Raw genomic sequence first — 20,733 nt, forward strand, 5'->3', positions numbered from 1 at the left:
CATTTGGTGGTACTAGTATATATCTATATATCTCAAATTCCGACCAATTTCAATAAATGAAATCCTCTTATCTATATGTTATATATCTATGAGTAAAATCTAGTGATCGAATCATCTCGTTACGTTTAAGGTGCGCAATCTATTGTGCACACCTTTCACTTTTTAGTAATGCTTGTTTGGATTTAACTTGTATACTTGTGTGCTGTCGACAAAGCATGTATAGTTTGAAACTGACAATGACCTGAAGGACACAACACACTATACAACATTTAAGCACAGCACACTAAACATCAATTTTGGGTCAATCTGTCAAGAAATCGATGTTTTAGAAAATAAAATTGTTAACTGTTGCACACATGAACATTTAATGTCATATGAAGAGCAGAGCAATAATAGATCTAAAAACGAATTTTTTAACAAAGAGTTGTTGAAGAATGAGTATCTACTCAGCGAAAATATTTTAATTACTAGGAAAATTAATATACGAAACATAAATATAAAACACTTTTATTTTTACTATAAATTATTTTATAAATTAATGATTAAAATAACCATATTGCATTTTACTTCAAAAAGTTATCTTTTTGCAGTTAGAGATAAATAATATCTTTTAAAAGTAATTTTAACCCTATCGTTTTACAATCAAACCATTTCTTTTAATAAATTCTCTTCAACCATCTTCTTAAACTGTTGCTTACAAATCTTGAAAGAATTTCCCGTTCGCCATTTTGTTCTCAAAATCTATCCATCAGATTTCGAATATAATAATTCAAACCACTTTTAATTGCGTGGATATTTATTCCAAGTGTTTAAGGAAGATAAATTATAAGACAGGTTTTGGATGAACAATTTTCCATCTCTTTTTAAAATATTTGCTATAAATAGGGATTAATTATGTAGACTTCATATTTAAGTAGTATACATAATAGACTTTTGTCCACTAAGAAATAAAAGTTTCTAATGATTAATCATGATATGTAGATAACAAAACACAAAATAATTTTTCATAAAAAATAAGGATTATTATTATTTAAAAAAAAAAAATAATAATTTTAGTAAAATTAGGTATTCAGTAACACCATTTAGATTACAACTGAATAAACTTGCATACGCGAAAATGCTTGTATGCCAAGTCGTAATGCCATTCAAGACACCATGAAAATGCAAATTGTGCAAGCAAATTAAAGCGTTTATTTTAATAATCTTTTTTTATTTTAACTAATTATTAATCTTTTATTCTAATGTAACCTATAAACCAATTTTAAAAATTTAGGACAAAAGCCTATTGACCAGATTCGATAGTTTCTGAAAATTTATATTCAGAGGTTAGGGTTGAAACGATGCAAATTCTTTACAACATTAAATGCGAAGAAAAAAAAACATTTCACGAACTATAATTACATTATAGATCGGTAAGATTAAATCCGCAATCAACAAAAAAGTTTAATTTAAACCAATTCACGTTATAAATTCCGTTTACGTCACGTTTTTGTAAAATATTAATGTGTTCACACTTGTCATACCGTTTCCATTCCTGTTATTGCGTATGCAAATTTTATCAGGTAATTTTATAGATAGAATTATTCTTGTGAATATTATAAAAGTCTTCCAGTGACTTTCTTTTTGAGATTATTTTTTCAGATAAAAACCTACGAAGGTGAGTATTATTGGCTATTTTCGAATACAAGGTCCGTTTTTTTTTTTAATGAAAACTATTTAGCTAAAACATTTTAACTCTAAAAAGGCGTGACGTCATAGGCCAGTAAAAATACACTCTAGTTTCGCACTAAATTACCAATTTACTTTTTACGTCCTGAGCACGATGTAAAATTTCAGCTTGATATTTTTTTTCTTTTTTGAGTTATCGTGCTCTCAGACAGACACCGATAATAGACTAATTAGGTGATTTTATGAACACCTAAACTAAAATTTTGCTCGAAGCAACAATTTTTAAGCGTTACAAACTTGGGACTAAACTTAGTATACTATACCTTGATATATTTCATATATACATGGTATAAAAACATTACATCAAGATTTGGAAGACTTGTTTTCAGCTACTATAATCCATCTAGATGGCTTAAATGGTAAGAGAACTGCCACGGAATGTTAGAGCTACTGAGATCCAAACACGCAAAATCAAAATTATATGTTTGCAAAATTAGGTATAGTGAGATAAAATTCGTAAACTGTACAGTCGCGTATAAATGGAGTGTAAAATGTGTATTCAGCAGTCTCAGTAATTCAGACACTCACTAGTTTGGCATGTCTAGTAATTCGATACCCTTCGCCCGCGTTTTTCGCACTGCTTTCTATGCCTGTGATAGTAAGTTCACTAAAAAATGTTTGCTTTATTTGATTTGTCATGAATTTATATTTATTTGGGATTGAATAGAATTTATGTTCTATTCAATCCCAGTAATCCGGAATCTTCTAATTCTACTCTACATACATAGATTTCGGTATAATTATATCTTTTTTAAAAGGTATGAATAATGTGAATTGATTTTTTTATACTATTTTTGGATCTATATTCAAATGTTTTAGAGGGAAATTAACTTCAAATAATCATCTAAAAAGTATTATTAATTTGTGTAAAATAGTTTATATCACTTTCACAAATTGCTTAAAACATAATATACATAAAATAGAAGTTTAGACTTCGAAAAAAATTTTATTTGATAACATGTTCCAGGTAATGAATATACGGATTCTTAAAATTATAATTTCTTTTGGCTGCGCAATGCTAAATAGTAACAATGCCTTTATATTTATTTTAAAAATTCAAGTTAAGAAAAATTAATTCTTAAATATATATTTTCAATTTAAATAATAATTATAAGAAAATATTCAAGTCTTATTATGTATGCAAGGGTGATGCTAAACGTGGTGGCGTTGTTAGATTTCTTGCGGATCTTAATTGTTGTTCCCGTCGACATTCTTCAACTTGCCTACTTAATTGATCCTTAAGCACTAATAATTCTCGAGTACGTTGATACACAGGATCTTGTGGACGCATACTAGGATTCCATCGACAATAGTATGCTTTCCATAAGCGTATATGCCGTAACGACGCAACTGGTATCAAAACACGTTGTTGAGTTACTGGTGCCCAATATAATGGATTTTTGTACAAATCTATTTGACTATTTATAAATGACCATAGTGAAACTGTCCTTTGTTTAACACCTGTTTAAAGCAAATTTTTTGTAATTAGGTTCTATTTGTAATGTGTTTACATTTTCAATAATTTTATCATAAGATTTTATCACAATAACATTGGCCGTGGTGAAACTGACACTGAAGTAGCAACAGCTACTTCAGGCTGTCTTTATGGGCTCTGATTGAAAGGCATACAAAAGCTTTAATTGAAGAAGCTCTTGATACCAATTGGTTTTATCCATAAACAAATATTTTACGTATACATTAATACAGTAGGGTCTCGATAGTTCGAACACCCAAAATTTACACAAAATTTGGAAGATGTGTATTTATAGGGTTCACACTACTAAAACTTTTTAAGTAATATTCTTACCTTCTTGTACACGTTCTCGTTCTGTATTATATAAAAATGTACCAAATCTGCATGAGTATAAATGATCCAAAATGGTTATCAAAAAGTGATCATTAAATTCAAAAGCATTAGGAAACTGTTGTGTTATTTGCCAAACACAATCCAAAAATTGTAAGAAAACTGGTGATCTATCGGCATCGCTATGATGATCGTCCCCATGTCCAATACGCTATAAAAACAAACAAATTTACTTATTTTTTTCGATAAAGTTAAACATTTATCATTCTCACCTGTTGAAATTTATGTCCAAATGATAACCATTCTTTTTCGATGAGTACTTCAAATCCACGTATTGTTCGATAATATGGATCCAACATTAACATTGCCAGTGCAGTTAATTGAGCAGTTCGATCCCAACCATCAGAACAATGAACTAATACTGAATTTCGATTATTTTCTACCTACAAATTAATATTACGTTTCTTAGTATCGTTACCCGTGAACCTAACATTTCGAGTTACAGAAACAAGATCTGAGATAATTATTTTAGTTACTCAAAATAAAAGCAAGGTTAGAAAAGTCTAGAAACACGCGATTCACTGAGAAAATCACGTTAAAAAATAAAAAAAGTCTAGTAGATTTCCATTCATATTGTTACTTCTCAACATCGCCAAAGAGCTAATTTAAATTCTTTAAAAAGATTAGAATTTCTAGGCGTTTTCATCCTTTTATCCACCTTTTGAAATACGTACTTTATCCACAATTCTGACAGCACCAGCCAAAACACATTTAATATGTTTCAACCAAAATGTTGCTTCTAAACCTGAAAGCCATCGTGATTCATCGGTATGTGGAAAGCAAAGTTCTTTTAATTTTCTAAGTGATTCTCGCATAACATGTATGTTATGAATATCAACAAAGACTAATTCAGCATTTTGATATGCATCCTCGGACTCATATCCACCACCTTTCGCCTTATTCGCAATAGCATTTGCACTTGGTCTTGCATCCATTATTGACATTTTATGAGATTGCGCATTTGCATCCATTATTAATTGAATATACCGTTCATCTTCACGACTTCTTTTTCCACCAACCTAAGAGATAAATTTTTTTTTTAGTTTCTCTTTCGATAAAAGTGGTTATAACTTTTAAATCATTTACCCCGACAAGTGGTTGTGAACATCGTGTTATTGTAGCCAAAGATTCTGGATGAATCCATGAAAGAACTGGAATTCGTGCACGACTTCTAAATTGTGCAACAGCACGAATATCTTCTTCTGTTGCAGCCGTTGGTATAGCCCAAACTGCAGGATAACTGTCACAAATTTCGTATGATTCATTGATTTTAGTTATTTTCCACATGTCATTATTAACGCCCTGCAAAGTAAACACTTCTTTGTAATTAATCATTTTTTTGAAATTTTAAAAAATGGTTTACTAGGTAAGCGATAGAGACACAATTAGGGACAATTTCTTTTAAACCCGATGTCATTGTTGCTGGGTATCCAAAACCCGACGGTTTTTAAAACTTTAAAACAAAATACGCGGTTTTTTCTGCTAACAGAAGCTGTGGTCGTTGAACTCTTTGAGCATATTAGCTATTCTATTTACTGTTGTGTTTGGCAAATAACACAACAGTTTCCTAATGCTTTTGAATTTAATGATCACTTTTTGATAACCATTTTGGATCATTTATACTCATGCAGATTTGGTACATTTTTATATAATACAGAACGAGAACGTGTACAAGAAGGTAAGAATATTGCTTTAGTGGGGTGAACACTATAAATAAACATCTTCAAGTTTTATATATATTTGTAATAAGTTTCGGATAATTTCGGATATCAGTGGTTAAAAACAGAAAGTTAAAAAGAGTACGTACAACCGATTAACAAGAATGACGTCCGGCATACGTCTGCATGTATTGTACACAATTCGACAGTGTACTGCATGAGAGCATGTATTGTTAGAGATGTTATGGAACCCCGTTCTTGTTATTGAATTTATCGAATATCCAAAATTGTAGAAAATAAATTGTACTACAATTCACAATCTAATGCAATAGAGCCTCGATAATCTGAATGACATCCCCCCTTCTGCTCGCGCAAGCAGCTGTTTCACCCTATAAAAAGAGCCTGAAGTAGCTGTTGCTACTTCAGTGTCAGTTGTAACATTTATATATAAAGTTAAGTTTTTTCAGAATCGACTGTCAAGAAAGAAAACCAATTCGAACAAATTCCTAGCTTTTTCAAAGCTTATTATAAAAAGATTTGTATTGATATAAAAATAATAATAATTACCATTCGTTTTAATTCTGCGATTGGTTCATAAACATTCCATCCAGATTCAGGAAATTGTTCATTATATTCGTATGCAAATAATGGAAGTTTATGTGATAAAGGAAATGCAAATTGTTGTAATTTTTCAAAAACATTTCTACGTGAATGATTTTCTTGTTTATGTGCAAATCTAAGATTTCGCATATCTTTACAAAATACCTCAATTCCATAAGAATTTTCACCTCGTGAAGATGCACCACCCACTTTTTCAATTCGTGAAACCTAGATAAACATTTTAATCAGAACTCTCTGCAAATAAATTTGAGTTTTCAACTACATACCACTCCAAGAGGCACATCTAAGATAAAAGGAGTGTCGCGATCAACTGAACGAAAATGTAACTTGTAATTAGTAACACTTAAAGTTCCTCTTGTGGGTCCACTGTACGGGCATAAATATGTAACATCTCGAGCAACACCTTGAAGTCGTTCACCAGGTAAAAGTGGAGGTTCATCGGGTCTAACAGTCGGTTGTCCCGTATCAGATGATGTCTACAATTAAAGTAAATTTTAGTACATATATTTTCTAAATATAATTAATATGCAATTTCTTCTGTTATAAACCGAATTGTATGTCTAACCTCTCTTACCGATTCATGTCCATGTTTTGAATTTAATGAACTAGATTTTGAATCAGAATCTGAAAAATGGTCGTGTTTTAAATTTAATTGAACTCTATCCGTGTTCAAAATTTCTGCACTTCCTTTTTTATTATCCATAATTATTGTCAATTTATTAATTAACCTTTTTTTACTTGATTATTTGACATTCTGATTTGAAGTGTATTTGTTATTGGTGAAAGGGCGGTTTTGATTAATAACTACATAATCTGCGCATGTCATTATATTTAATTAATTAATTAATTAAAATATTAAATTAATGTATGCAGCGTCATCTTAAAATTATAATTATATATTATGAGTCGTAATGTTCTAATTTTTTATGAAAAACTAAATAATATTATAACATTCCTAGTATCATATCCCGGCGCCACGGATATCGTAATCGCCCCAATTAAATCGATATCGAATTTGGATTTTTCTTTTTAAAACCGAATATATTGTAATTACTATAAACAAATAAAATTCAAACATGTTCATACAAAATATAAATTGATCAAAGGGTCATTAACATATTCTGTTTTATGTAAATATGAAAAGCATATGAATGTGATCTTCCATAATAATAATTAAATGCGTGCATGATTTCACGGTTTACCATCATTTAATTAATTTCCATGATAAACGTCCACTTATCGGTACAATATAATTATTCGTCCGATAACCGGACGAATAATAATATATATTAATCGGCCGTATCAGTGGCGTAGCGAGCCAAACTCACAACTGGGCCACAATACCTTTTAAGCGCCCCCTCACATTCGAAAATATATAAAATATTATGTCATATAAAATATAAAATATACTCACAAATTAATAAAAAAATAAAAGTGATTACAAGGCTGAGATACATTGCATCTCAGCCATATGGCCAAGATGAAATTTCCTTGCCAAAAGTATAATACTCATCCTAGCCACAGGGCTGAGATACATAGCATCTCAGCCATATGGCCAAGATGATATTTCCTTGCCAAAAGCATAATACTCATCCTAGCCATAAGGCTGAGATACATTGTATCTCAGCCATATGGCCAAGATGAAATATCCTTGCCAAAACCATAATACTCATCCTAGCCATAAGGCTGAGATACATTGCATCTCAGCCATATGGCCAAGATGAAATTTCCTTGCCAAAAGTATAATACTCATCCTAGCCACAGGACTGAGATACATAGCATCTCAGCCATATGGCCAAGATGATATTTCCTTGCCAAAAGCATAATGCTCATCCTAGCCATAAGGCTGAGATACATTGCATCTCAGCCATATGGCCAAGATGAAATTTCCTTGCCAAAAGTATAATACTCATCCTAGCCACAGGGCTGAGATACATAGCATCTCAGCCATATGGCCAAGATGAAATTTCCTTGCCAAAACCATAATACTCATCCTAGCCATAAGGCTGAGATACATTGCATCTCAGCCATATGGCCAAGATGAAATTTCCTTGCCAAAAGTATAATACTCATCCTAGCCACAGGGCTGAGATACATAGCATCTCAGCCATATGGCCAAGATGATATTTCCTTGCCAAAAGCATAATACTCATCCTAGCCATAAGGCTGAGATACATAGCATCTCAGCCATATGGCCAAGATGATATTTCCTTGCCAAAAGCATAATACTCATCCTAGCCATAAGGCTGAGATACATTGCATCTCAGCCATATGGCCAAGATGAAATTTCTTTGCCACATAATACTCATCCTAGCCACAGGGCTGAGATACATAGCATCTCAGCCATATGGCCAAGCTGATATTTCCTTGCCAAAACCATAATACTCATCCTAGCCATAAGGCTGAGATACATAGCATCTCAGCCATATGGCCAAGATGATATTTCCTTGCCAAAAGCATAATACTCATCCTAGCCATAAGGCTGAGATACATTGCATCTCAGCCATATGGCCAAGATGAAATTTCTTTGCCACATAATACTCATCCTAGCCACAGGGCTGAGATACATAGCATCTCAGCCATATGACCAAGATGATATTTCCTTGCCAAAACCATAATACTCATCTTAGCCATAAGGCTGAGATACATTGCATCTCAGCCATATGGCCAAGATGAAATTTCCTTGCCAAAACCATAGGCAGAAATACATTGCATCTCAGGCATATGGCCAAGATGAAATTTCCTTGCCAAAAGCATAATACTCATCCTAGCCACAGGGCTGAGATACATAGCATCTCAGCCATATGGCCAAGATGATATTTCCTTGCCAAAAGCATACTACTCATCCTAGCCATAAGGCTGAGATACATTGTATCTCAGCCATATGGCCAAGATGAAATTTCCTTGCCAAAACCATAATACTCATCCTAGCCATAAGGCTTAGATACATTGCATCTCAGCCATATGGCCAAGATGAAATTTCTTTGCCAAAAGTATAATACTCCTCTTAGCCACAGGACTGAGATACATTGTATCTCAGCCATATGGCCAAGATGATATTTCCTTGTCAAAAGCATAATACTCACCCTAGCCACAGGGCTGAGATACATAGCATCTCAGCCATATTACCAAGATGATATTTCCTTGCCAAAACCATAATACTCATCCTAGCCATAAGGCTGAGATACATTGTATCTCAGCCATATGGCCAAGCTGAAATTTCCTTGCCAAAACCATAATACTCATCCTAGCCATAAGGCTGAGATACATTGCATCTCAGAATTCAGAATTCAACTCAGCTCAATGAATGAACTGAAAATAAATCTCTTTGCGTATTCAGCTCTTGAATGAACTGAAAATAAATCTTAGATAAAAGTTTATTCAGCTCTTGAATGAACTGAAAATAAATCTTAGATAAAAGTTTATTCAGCTCTTGAATGAACTGAAAATAAATCTTAGATAAGAGTTTATTCAGCTCTTGAATGAATTGAAAATAAATCTTAGATAAAAGTTTAGGTAAAACGATTCAACTACTTTGAACAGTATCATTCTGTTTCAGCTTTCATATTATCTATTTTATTTCTTTCAAGTGGCACAACCCCAGTCATTCCTAAGTAAAAATTTGTGCTTGAGAGTGACACTATCACTTCACTGGTAGTGTCCAAAAGTTGTTTTTAATATTGTCCAGGGTTGCTTTCTTACATCTTCGTACTTCTTACGAACAACAGCTAATCGACTGCTATATAAAAACAGGTCAGGATTTGATAGATTTTTTAGTACCTATATAAAGTAAAATGTAATATTTGCGTAATCTTTGCATAATTTTTTAAATTTCAACAAACAAATTATCTATTATTATTTTGAAAGGCTGTATTTAGGACCTTAATAAGCTATTAGTACAGTTACTGATTTATTTAAATTCTAGCTAATTCTATATCCTAATAAATTTAAACTTTTTTGGCTAATTCGATACAGAATAAGTCAAATGTGAAATATTATCAAGGACATGCGTGTTTGTGGGGGTTCCGTCAAAATTTAAATTCCAAATAAACATAGTGCGCATGTGTTGTAGAAATGTCAAAATTTGCGTATGTTTAACAAATTTGTTATTTTATTATTCTAAATACATAAGTACTTATTCTAAATACATAAAGAACGCCATACCCCAAAACATATCGCAAGTTTTGGGGTATGGCGTTCTTTATGTATTCAGATTCCAAAGTTGCTCCAGTTATATAATCAATTCAATTTTTAAACAAAATTTTCCATTTTCACGAATTTTCCGGAAATTTTTCATCGATGTTATTGGGAAAAACATTCTAAGCAAGAGGTTCAGGAGATGCTCAAAATTTTCGTCCTTTTTGCCCGAAAACCATCCGTCCATATAGCCGAGATATAGCCAATTTTCCATTTTCACATGTCACTTTTTCAAAACTAATTTCACCAAAAATTATGAAAATTTTTAACATTTGTATTAGGAGAACATAAGTTACAAGGGAAATAGTAGTACCTGATAGGGCAATGGTAAGTAAGTGTTTTCACCCTAAAAACCTTTTTCTTTTTTCTAGTATTAATTATTATAAAACTTTTAACTATTTGTTCGTTTCGTTTCGTTTCGTTCCATTTACATAGCGAATCATTTACACCTTATGTGCAAATAAAAAAGAAAGGATTGGAAAAAGCAATTTGATAATTTGTAGTAAAGAAAACATAACATAGTAAAGTATTAATTTTAAAAATTATTTCAGTGAAAAAACTTACAAAAAAAAAAAGGATTACAAAAACAAAATACATCTAAATGCCATCTATGGTAAACTTGTTGAACTAACATTTATTTCGATGGTGGTGCCATCTATGACAACTTAATGAACTAACACTTATTTCGATAGTGGTGCTATCTATGGTAATTTTGCTGAACTAACATTTATTTCGATGGTGGTGCCATCTATGGTAGACTTGTTGAACTAACATTAATTTCGATGGTGGTACCATCTATGTTAAACTTGTTGAACTAACATTAATTTTCAATGGTGGTGCCCTCTGCCGCTAATCAATGAAACTAACATTTTACCTCGATTTATGGTTAAAAATTTTAAAAGCTTCAATTCAAAACAATGTGTTATATATTTACATAAATGCTTTTTGTATTATTTAGTAGAATTTATTGAAATAGTTTTGTGTATAAAATTAATAAACAAATGCAATCAATGAACATTATAAACAATATATATTGATTTTTTCATTTATAATATTTGAAATTTAATTTATTATTAACAAAATTAATTTATTCATTTTACCTCAAAAAAAAATTAAATAAACAAATATCACAACCATAGATAATAACTACAATCTATCGTTATATATTTTCATGTTTCCCCCCATTTCCCTTGTGTATGTAAAATTTTGAATTTTTAATTGATAATATTTAATTACATATTAATTATATGTAATTAAAATACATAAATAAATAACTGGAGCAATTTTGGAATCTGAAAGAGTATTTACGGAGCAATTTTTTGATATTTTCCGCTGATACATATGATTGTTTATTTTCTATTATTATTGCTTTTTTGTTTTTCTTTCCCTTCCCACTCCCTCCAGTTTATGACATTCTCCTTGTGAATGACGTCATCACATACCTGTTTGAATTGCAATTATTGATTTTAATTAATTATGCAAAAATAATAGATATTTATAAATCGTAATTGTTATATCCCGAAAGAAATAAACGGGAGCAATTTATTGATAGAAAAACGTTAGGAAAAACTATCAATTTACTGAGATATTGGAAAATAAAATTTTGTATTTTTAATTGCAAATATTTAATTAATTGATAATTTAATAATTGGAGCAATTTTGGAATATGATGGAGCATTTAGAGAGCAATTTTTTGATATATGATTTAATAAATTTTATTAATATTCCACGCTAACTATATTGTGGTATTTAATTTTGTATCTGAATTGTATAGCCCTCTATTAGAAGAATGTTTAACTTATAAAACTCTTTACCACCAATGTCTATTTAATACACCAGTACTACTATCTGTGAATAACAATTTGACCTAAATAAAAATTTGAAAATAAATGGAAAACCCAAAAGACGAATCATGAAAAAATGATGACCAATCGATTAGAATAAAGAAAATTGGAAAAATACAACAGAGGGGTGATGCCAAAAATTTTGAAACTTGCCAAAAAGTGAATAAACAACTACGAATGAACAAATGATCAAATATAACACCAATAATGCATAGAATGACCAAACGATAGTGATAAAGGAAATGGGAAAATCCAAAAAGGGGTACCATCAAGTAATTAACTTTGAAACAGTGAATTCAAATATATTAAAACTCGAAGAAATTTTCAAATTAATAAATTATGCTATTTGTGCTTTTTACATGTGGTACATGTTGCAACGTAATGCCCATACATTTTTTCAAAAGTAAGGGTTAAAATATTCGAAACTAGAAAAAATTTTCAAATTAATAAATTTTATATGTTAATTGATTGTATTACATGTGGTACTTGTTGCATTTGCTTTTTATAAGTAACATAGTGCCCATGTGCTTTTTCATAAACAAGGGTAAAAAGAATAAAACTAAAAAAAAAAATTTTATATGTTAATTAGTATTTATATGTGATACTTGTTGCAACATAGTGCCCATGCACTTTTTCAAAAGTAAGGGTTAAAACAATAAAACTTGAAAAAATTTTCAAATTTATAAATTTTATATGTAATTAATTGATTATATTACATGTGGTACTTGTTGCAACAAAGTGCCCATGTGCTTTTTATAAGTAAGGGTAAAAAAAGTAAAACTCAAAAAAAAATTTTAATTACAAAATTTTATATGTTAATTGATTGTATTACATGTGGTACTGTTGCAACGAAGTTCCCATGTGCTTTTTATAAGTAAAGGTGTAAAAAAGTAAAACTCAAAAAAAAATTTTAATTACAAAATTTTATATGTTAACTGATTGTATTACATGTGGTACTTGTTGCAACCAAGTGCCCATGTGCTTTTTATAAGTAAGGGTAAAAGAAAAGTAAAACTCTAAAAAAAAATCTTAATTACAAAATTTTATATGTTAACTGATGTATTACATGTGGTACTTGTTGCAACCAAGTGCCCATATGCTTTTTATAAGTAGGAGTAAAAAAAAGTAAAACTAAAAAAAAAATTTTAATTACAAAATTTTATATGTTAATTGATTGTATTACATGTGGTACTTGTTGCAACGAAGTGCCCATTTGCTTTTTATAAGTAAGGGTGTAAAAAAAGTAAAACTCAAAAAAATTTTTTAATTACAAAATTTTATATGTTAACTGATTGTATTACATGTGGTACTTGTTGCAACCAAGTGCCCATGTGCTTTTTATAAGTAAGGGTGTAAAAAAAGTAAAACTCAAAAAAATTTTTTAATTACAAAATTTTATATGGTAACTGATTGTATATTACATGTGGTACTTGTTGCAACCAAGTGCCCATGTGCTTTTTATAAGTAAGGGTGTAAAAAAAGTAAAACTCAAAAACAAAATTTTAATTACAAAATTTTATATGTTAACTGATTGTATTACATGTGGTACTTGTTGCAACAAAGTGCCCATGTGCTTTTTATAAGTAAGGGTAAAAAAAGTAAAACTCAAAAAAAAATTTTCATTACAAAATTTTATATGTTATTTGATTGTATTACATGTGGTACTTGTTGCAACAAAGTGCCCAAATGCTTTTTATAAGTAAGGGTAAAAAAAAGTAAAACTCAAAAAAAATTTTAAATTAATAAATTTTATATGTTAATTGATTGTATTACATGTGGCACTTGTTGCAACATAGTGCCCATGCACTTTTTCAAAAGTAAGGGGTTAAAAAATTAAATCTTGAAAAAATTTGCAAATTTATACATTTTAGATGTTTGATGTTTGTATACACATGTGGTACATATTGCTACATAGTGCCCATGTACATTTGTCATGAGTTAGGGTATAAATCGGAATAACCTCAATTTTCCGAATTATATGATATTTCGATTCCATATCGATCTATATCGAATAATTATAATGTTTTTTGATTAGTTTTATTGGGCCGATCCTGGAGGTACTGCAATACCAGGCCAACCCGCGGCAGAAGAGGAGCAAGCCCCTAACACTCCGCCATATTCCAAAAATCAGTTTAATATACTGGTCCCGCTATGCGGGACGTACCAGATATTAAGCTGATAAGAACAGATTAAAGCGTTTATTTTAATAATCTTGAAAAGATACAAATAATAAAATATACAGTATAAAAACTTAAATAATCGCAACAACGTGTAGTAATAAAATATATAAACAATAAAAAAGAGTTAAAATGGTTAAAAAAACAGATAGATAAAATTAGACTACACATTTAAAAAATTAAAAACACAATAAATAATTTAAAAGAGTTTAAAAACAGAAGGATAAAATAGTGTCACATATCACAGTCAAACAATTTTAAAAAGAATAGCACAGCACACACATATCACAAGCACTTTATCACAGTTGTTGGTGGGGAGGGATGGCTCAGGTGTTCGGGCCATCCATACCTGTGTGCAGGTTCACAGAGGCTGATCATGGTACTGTCTCTGTCCGGTTAGATGTTCGATGTAAATGTCACGTGACCAGCGGATCGTGTCTGACGCCATCAACCGTGCCATGGTCTGCGTATATTTTGGAGATATTCCCAAAGACTTCGCAACCCTGTAGTTCTGTGCTAGCCAGGACCCGAGCGAACCAACGACAAAAGCATCCAAAGAGACCCTATAGCCTTTCGAGGATAACTCAGCAGCAAGTTGGTTATATTTATCGAGCTTTTGCTGCCGAGCCACCTCTAGAGCATCTGGGGCACCCTCAAATGGAATGCAGATGTCTATGATTTTGACTTCCTTACTAGCCTCATCCAGGACCACCAGGTCAGGACGAAGAGTACTCCGTACGCCGGGTACTTGTCTATTGATGTTTAAGACAGCACCCGGGGGTAGACGCGATCCGCGAGCAAGACGGTCTTGGACGGCATTATGCCGCCGTTGCCACGCCGCTGAATGGACGGTACAATGATTCAGTACGTGTGGTAATGTCTCATTGACATAACCACAACGTCGGCACCGTTTATCCCCGTTCCCGAATCGCCGTGCTCCATTTAATGGAACGACGCCGAGTCGCGCTCGGTGGATAAAGCGGTAGTCACAAAATCGAGTGTACCGACCATTCAGCAGGAAGTGGTTGCTCGCTTCCCTTAGATTTGTACAGGAGTACGCCTTTCCCTGATCTGGTTTTCCTAGCAGTCTAGCAAGGTAGAATGCTCGAAGTGCTGAACGTAGCATTCGAACAACAACGGATCGCGCCGTCTCCGGGACAATTATACGCTCCGGTGTTTGCCCAGGACGATTGATAGTGACAGACAGATCGCGCTTTTCTCTGCACCAATGGAAACCCACACTAATTTTGCTGTTGAGGCGACGGCACGCATTTCTAGCTTGTGACCACAAACTAGAAATGTCTCCGCCGTCGCGTGCTAATCGACCCTCTAGTGAGCCAGACAGATACTTGGCGAGCATATCCTCGGTTGGATCTTCTCCGATACGACGTCTCACTACACGTTTAAGGCAGGACCAAGCCGTTTCCCTGACAATGGTGTCTTTGCAGGTCAGCAGTCTAAAAGCGTGCACTACGGTGCTTACGTCCGCGGAATCGGCCAACGGTAAAAGATTTGCGCCACCCTGGTACGATGGAATATAGAGAATTTCCGGAGAGCCACGTTGAGGTAGGTTCATCCATTTCTTGGCTAGCCTTTTGATAGTCTTGTCTGCGTCAGTCAAGGGTCCTTTGGCGACGTTGCCGCCTCGCAGAATAAAGTCTAGCCGAGAAAGGATGAACATGTTTGTGGCTTCCAATTTTTGCCAGGGTGCGAGAAGAGAATCGTGTACCTTCTGAACGTCCTCCTTGATAGCCCGAATGGCATCAAGGGGGGTTTGGGTCACTCGGAAGCCCGTTGGTACACCTAGGTGTTGGTACTCTTCCCCGTCTTTTAAAACCGTTAGTCCTCCTCCTTGGATGGTAAATTCCGTAGGAAAGACTTCCCGTCTTCGCCTGCAATCAACGTGCAGTGAGGCGCATTTCGGAGGTTGGAACTTTAGACCCATCCACTCAGCAGTTGATCCTACTGCATCCAAGAGAATTCTCAAGGATTCAGCATTTTTTCCGAGAAGAACGATGTCATCAGCATACGCGAGAATAGAGAAGCTATGGTTGTGGAGCTTGTAACCATGCTGAGCTGCCAATCCAGACGCCACCCTTATGAGCGGCTCGATAGCCAAGTTGAAAATAATAGGACTAAGTGGACAACCTTGTTTTACGCCCGCACGAATGTGGATTGGACGGGTTTCTCCGTCCTTAGTGCGAATTGTGGTGGTGGTATTAGCGTAAAGCTCGGCTATCACACTTCGTATCTTGTTGGGTAGCCGCATCTCTTCCAATACCCGCCGAATATGGTCATGTGGTACAGAGCCGAAAGCATTGGCTAGGTCAAGCCATGCCAATGCGATCTGTCTGCCATCTCGGCGCGCGTCATCCAATGCACTTTGGACTATGAAGTTGTGTTCATAACAGCCTTCATACTCCAGAAATCCTTTCTGCATTGGTGAGATATTGTCTGAGAGCTTCGCCCAACAGGTGACACGGTCGGCGATAACGCCGGCATACAACTTGGCGATCGTGCCCCCCAAAGTAAGAGGCCTCCAGTTCGACAGCTCATCACGGTTACCTTTCTTATATAGCAGTACGGTGCGGGAGTCATTCCAAGCCAGTGGTGTTTTTTCCTCACGGAAGCAACGGTCGAAGATTGCAGAAAGTACTACGCAGCCGGGGTCGGAACGTTTAAGGCACGAGTACCTTATACCGTCCTTCCCCGGAGCGGTGTTAGAGGTTTTAGCCAATCGCGCACATACTGATTCTTTTGAGATGGAGTCCAGTAGGAACGTGAAGCGTTCGTCTCCATCTCCGCCATCATTTTGGTCAGATCTGAATATTTGCCGGATTTGTTCAGGAGTTGGTGTTATTTCCTGATCCTTATGAGCAAATATTCCACGGAAATGTTCATGGACCGTTTCCGTGTTGACCTGACAAAATGGTGAGCTACCTGGATCACTCAGTATGCTGGTCATGGCTTTTTTCTTGTTGATCTTATATAATTTCTGAATCTTCGCCGCGTCCGCAGGGTTATATTGTGCACGGCGGGGGCGGTTTCTCATAGGCCGAGGCCTATTTTGAAAACGCTGCACGTTTGGTGGTGGTCTTTCGGCCACATGGCCTGGAGTGCCTCTCGCAAGGTCTGCTGTGATGGTTGCTACTGCCGCCTCAAATTCCTCCCAGCTGGCGGCGTTATTTACTAGTGCAAGCCACCGAACTTGGTTTTTGGTCAGTTGACTGTCGGCCAAGTCGGTGGGTGGAATTGGTGTTGGTAGCTCGTCAACATTGGTTCCGGCAACTACCGGGGTAGCGCCGGGATCAATGGTGACAAGGTCTGGTTGGTTTTGGGCGGCTGTAGCAACCGGTGGAAGTTCAGTCTCCATTTCTCGAGTAATGCTGGTGACACCGTTCAGCTCAGCGGGTGATCTAGTTTGGCTGAGTGGTTGGGGTAGTGATCCTAGTGGATATGAGTTTATGCCAACCAAGTGATCTGAATGCGGTGGGTCTAAATAAGTGTGGGGATCCATCGATACATCGTGACACAACCTTTCAGTTACAGTACCAAGAGCAGCCCCTGTGCCATTATCGGTTTTAGGGGGCGGGGGCTGTTGAGTGGCACTTGTCGGGTTGACGGTAGATGGTAGCTCGTCGTCACTGCTGTCTTCGAGTATTTGATGTATGATCCTTGTCGTGATGTCAAATCCGGTGGATGTGCTGGGTTGAGGCCCAGATGGTGGAGCGATGTTGGAGGCTCCTGCCTGGGACACCGATCTTGCGCGCGTAATGCGCCTTGGCGGGGTTACTGTAGTTTGGGATTCCGGCGAGCTCTGTGTAGTTTGCGTAGCCAACCTAGTTGGTGGTGGTTGACTACGTGCGGCCCTTACTGGTTGTTTCCGGGGTGCGGCTGTCTTAGGTGGTGCAGTTGCCGCACCCGGTTGGTGAGTCTGATGGTGTTTTTTTAAAATTTTCAGAGACTCAGACCGGAATCCACATTCCGCACATTGAAACGTAAAGATCGGTGTGCCGTGGTGAGATTTTATATGCTTTTTAAGGTCGGAGTGGCTCTTATATTTAAAGATGGAACGAAGAGCAACACCCCGACCTGCCGGATGCGTATCCGGGACATCCACCCAGCACATCTCGCAGCGAAACTCTGCAGGGAACGGAAACATGATGGTCGTGTTAACCGTCCCTGCAGGCTCAACTGCCACGTCTTCAGCCGAGGACATTATAAAGAGTAAAGTCCTGGTCTTGTGATTTTGATAGTTATTTTTGAATTATCGAAGGTGAGGCCAGGAGACTAAAGAGTCATCCTGACCTCACGGTTGGTGCTGCTATTGACGGCATCCATAGTAGATGGGAGTGTACACTCTCACTAGGAGAGTGCACACTCCTAAAAGTGATCCGTGTTACTACCCAAAGGTGGTGGTGGGTTGTTCGGTGTTTGTAAAATGTACCACTTACTTTAAACTGTTTCTTCCTCTTCCCGGCCTGGTTCACTGGCCTTTGTTTGTTGCTTAGTCCATTGCTTTAATCCATAGTATGTTGAAAACTTTTCCACTTTCACTTTAAAATGTCGATTCGTATAAAAATTAAGCTGATAAGAACAGATACTACACTTTGATCTTAGCCATAGGGCCGAGAAGCGATACTTACTGCGGGTAAAAAACATGCTTATATACCCTAAATTTCATAAAACTACCTCCGCGAATAGCACACAAAGTTGGAACATCGTAGAGCGAAACAGTGAAACTCTAGTTGAGATAGGCATATATATACATATAAAACAGTATGTAGCACATATAAAAAACACTTAAACATAACACATAAAACATGTTTAGAAAAAGATAGCTTAATATAAAAATGAAAGTTAAAACGAAACGCTCTCTGCTGCGAGTAATGTTACAAAATGCCATAAAATCAAAAAATTAATACTAGGGTATATATTGGTATATTTGATCATTTACTTCAAAAGTGTTTGTAATAAATGCTTATAAGAATTAAAAAAGTAATATTATATATAATTAGTTTAATGTTTATTTGTTATAATTGTCAATTCAATTTTCACTAAAAATCGAATCGATGCAAAAAAATTTGAAAAAATTTTAATTTTGACGGTGTATTAGTTATGTGGTCATTAATCACATATTTGATACATTTTAAGCATATTTTTACATTATTATTTAGGTAAACCTTAAACACATAAAATAACCTCTAGTTTAGAAATTTACATGTAAATTTGGAAAATTACATTAAAAAATAAATTTAATAAACCCTTTCCCGAAAAAGTGAATCAAATTTAATATCATAAAGTGTCAAATACTCCACATAAGAGGCAAAAAACTCACATATGAGATAGACTTGCGGTTTTATAATTTCTAAATTAATAAAATGTACATTTTACTATTAGATACTATCCGAAAAATATACATTCATGAGAAATATTATTGATATAAGTGACAACATACTCCACATAAAAGATAGGTGAAAACTTGTAGTCCAATTCAATTTCTAAATAAAAAAGAAAAACATGATACGGAGTATAAATGGCAGCAAACACTACAAAAAGGCAAAAAAACTACATAATAAGTAGGTTTCAGGCGATAACTTGTAGCTAGTCCTATATAATTTCTACATGGAAATAAATTTACTATACTTTTAATAACCGAAAAATATACATTCATGAGAAATATACGAGGTATAATATATACGAGACAACATACTTCACATAAAAGGAAAAAAAACACATAACTGGTAGGTTTCAGGCGAAAACTATTAGGCTTATAAATATCTAAATGGATAAAATTCTCATTTTACTATTACTAACCGAAAAATATACATTCAGGAGAACGTAATAAGTGATTTCGGTAAGTAATAGTAAAATGGGAATTTTATCTATTTAGAAATAATGGAACTAAAACTTTTCGTTTTTAATTAAAGTAAAACTGTTAATTTTTCACAATTTCCGCAAATGGTTTCGTAAAAAATACTTTAATTTGATTTTTTCCTGATGTTCTAGAAGAATTTTTAAGAAAAGATACTAAACTTAACTTTTACCAACCAAATTATAGTATTTGGGGGTGCTATCTTCACGGAGAAAACTTCTATTTAATATTACCCTAAATTGTTCCAATCAATTAATCATCACGACATATAACAAGCATTAAAATGTTAAATACATATTTGGAATTTGATCAATGATCTCAAATTGAGACCAATGGATTTGGTGCACTAACCAATGAAGCATTTTCACCGATTTGCTATTCTTTCGAACAGTTGTCAAAAAACTATTCAAGTAAAGAAAATAGAGTATCTTTTAACTTTATCAAGATGGGTGGCCTTTACTTTAATAGTTTTTTGACATCTGTTCGAAATAAAAAATTATCATTTTTTAAAGTTATTAAGTTATTTCTTATGATCATTATGTTTGTCCTGTTCTGTTCCCGAAGGTTCATTATCTCATTCATTATAATACAAACATAAATCTTGTAAAATAAGCGAGAGGACAAACTCAAAATGGACACTTTTTAATATTTGAGATTCTATATAAAAATTCCATTGGTCCAAAAAAGAAAAGATATACGTTTTCGAGTTTTTCATATTAAAATTGCAAAAATTATACAATTACGTAATGTGTATTACTAATATCGAAAT

The 20,733-nt window shown here is 34.1% G+C and overlaps 1 protein-coding gene, 1 non-coding gene and 1 pseudogene across 3 annotated transcripts; all 3 read right to left on the reverse strand.

Annotated features, from left to right (window-relative positions):
- Nucleotides 1-2,589: 2,589 nt before the first annotated feature.
- On the reverse strand, nucleotides 2,590-6,650 carry LOC123291454 (myotubularin-related protein 2). 2 transcript variants are annotated; one of them, XM_044871752.1, is made up of 8 exons: nucleotides 6,446-6,650; nucleotides 6,138-6,347; nucleotides 5,818-6,078; nucleotides 4,679-4,894; nucleotides 4,267-4,611; nucleotides 3,805-3,975; nucleotides 3,536-3,743; nucleotides 2,590-3,189 (listed from the first exon to the last, which is right to left on the reverse strand). In XM_044871752.1, the coding sequence occupies exons 1-8, from the start codon at nucleotides 6,572-6,574 to the stop codon at nucleotides 2,861-2,863; spliced, it is 1,869 nt and encodes a 622-aa protein (XP_044727687.1). In that variant the 5' UTR covers nucleotides 6,575-6,650; the 3' UTR covers nucleotides 2,590-2,860. The 2 variants fall into 2 exon arrangements, with proteins under 2 accessions (XP_044727687.1, XP_044727686.1); XM_044871751.1 differs by having other exon boundaries at nucleotides 6,437-6,650.
- A 7,297-nt stretch (nucleotides 6,651-13,947) lies between these two features.
- Nucleotides 13,948-14,136, reverse strand: LOC123294331. The gene has a single exon (XR_006535085.1). It is a non-coding gene; the product is annotated as a U2 spliceosomal RNA (small nuclear RNA).
- Nucleotides 14,137-18,627: 4,491 nt separating this feature from the next.
- On the reverse strand, nucleotides 18,628-18,729 carry LOC123294340 (annotated as a pseudogene).
- Between the last annotated feature and the right edge of the window lie 2,004 nt (nucleotides 18,730-20,733).

The sequence above is a fragment of the Chrysoperla carnea genome, chromosome 2 (genome assembly GCF_905475395.1).
Source record: "Chrysoperla carnea chromosome 2, inChrCarn1.1, whole genome shotgun sequence".
Taxonomy (NCBI): domain Eukaryota; kingdom Metazoa; phylum Arthropoda; class Insecta; order Neuroptera; family Chrysopidae; genus Chrysoperla; species Chrysoperla carnea.

Coding starts and splice junctions, on each gene's coding strand:
- LOC123291454 (XM_044871751.1), bottom strand. CDS start 6,574: ATGGATAATAAAAAAGGAAGTGCAGAAATTTTGAACACGGATAGAGTT. Junction 4,895..5,817: donor TCGCAGAATTAAAACGAATG/GTAATTATTATT, acceptor TTTACTTTGCAG/GGCGTTAATAATGACATGTG. Junction 3,976..4,266: donor CTGTCAGAATTGTGGATAAA/GTACGTATTTCA, acceptor ATTAATTTGTAG/GTAGAAAATAATCGAAATTC.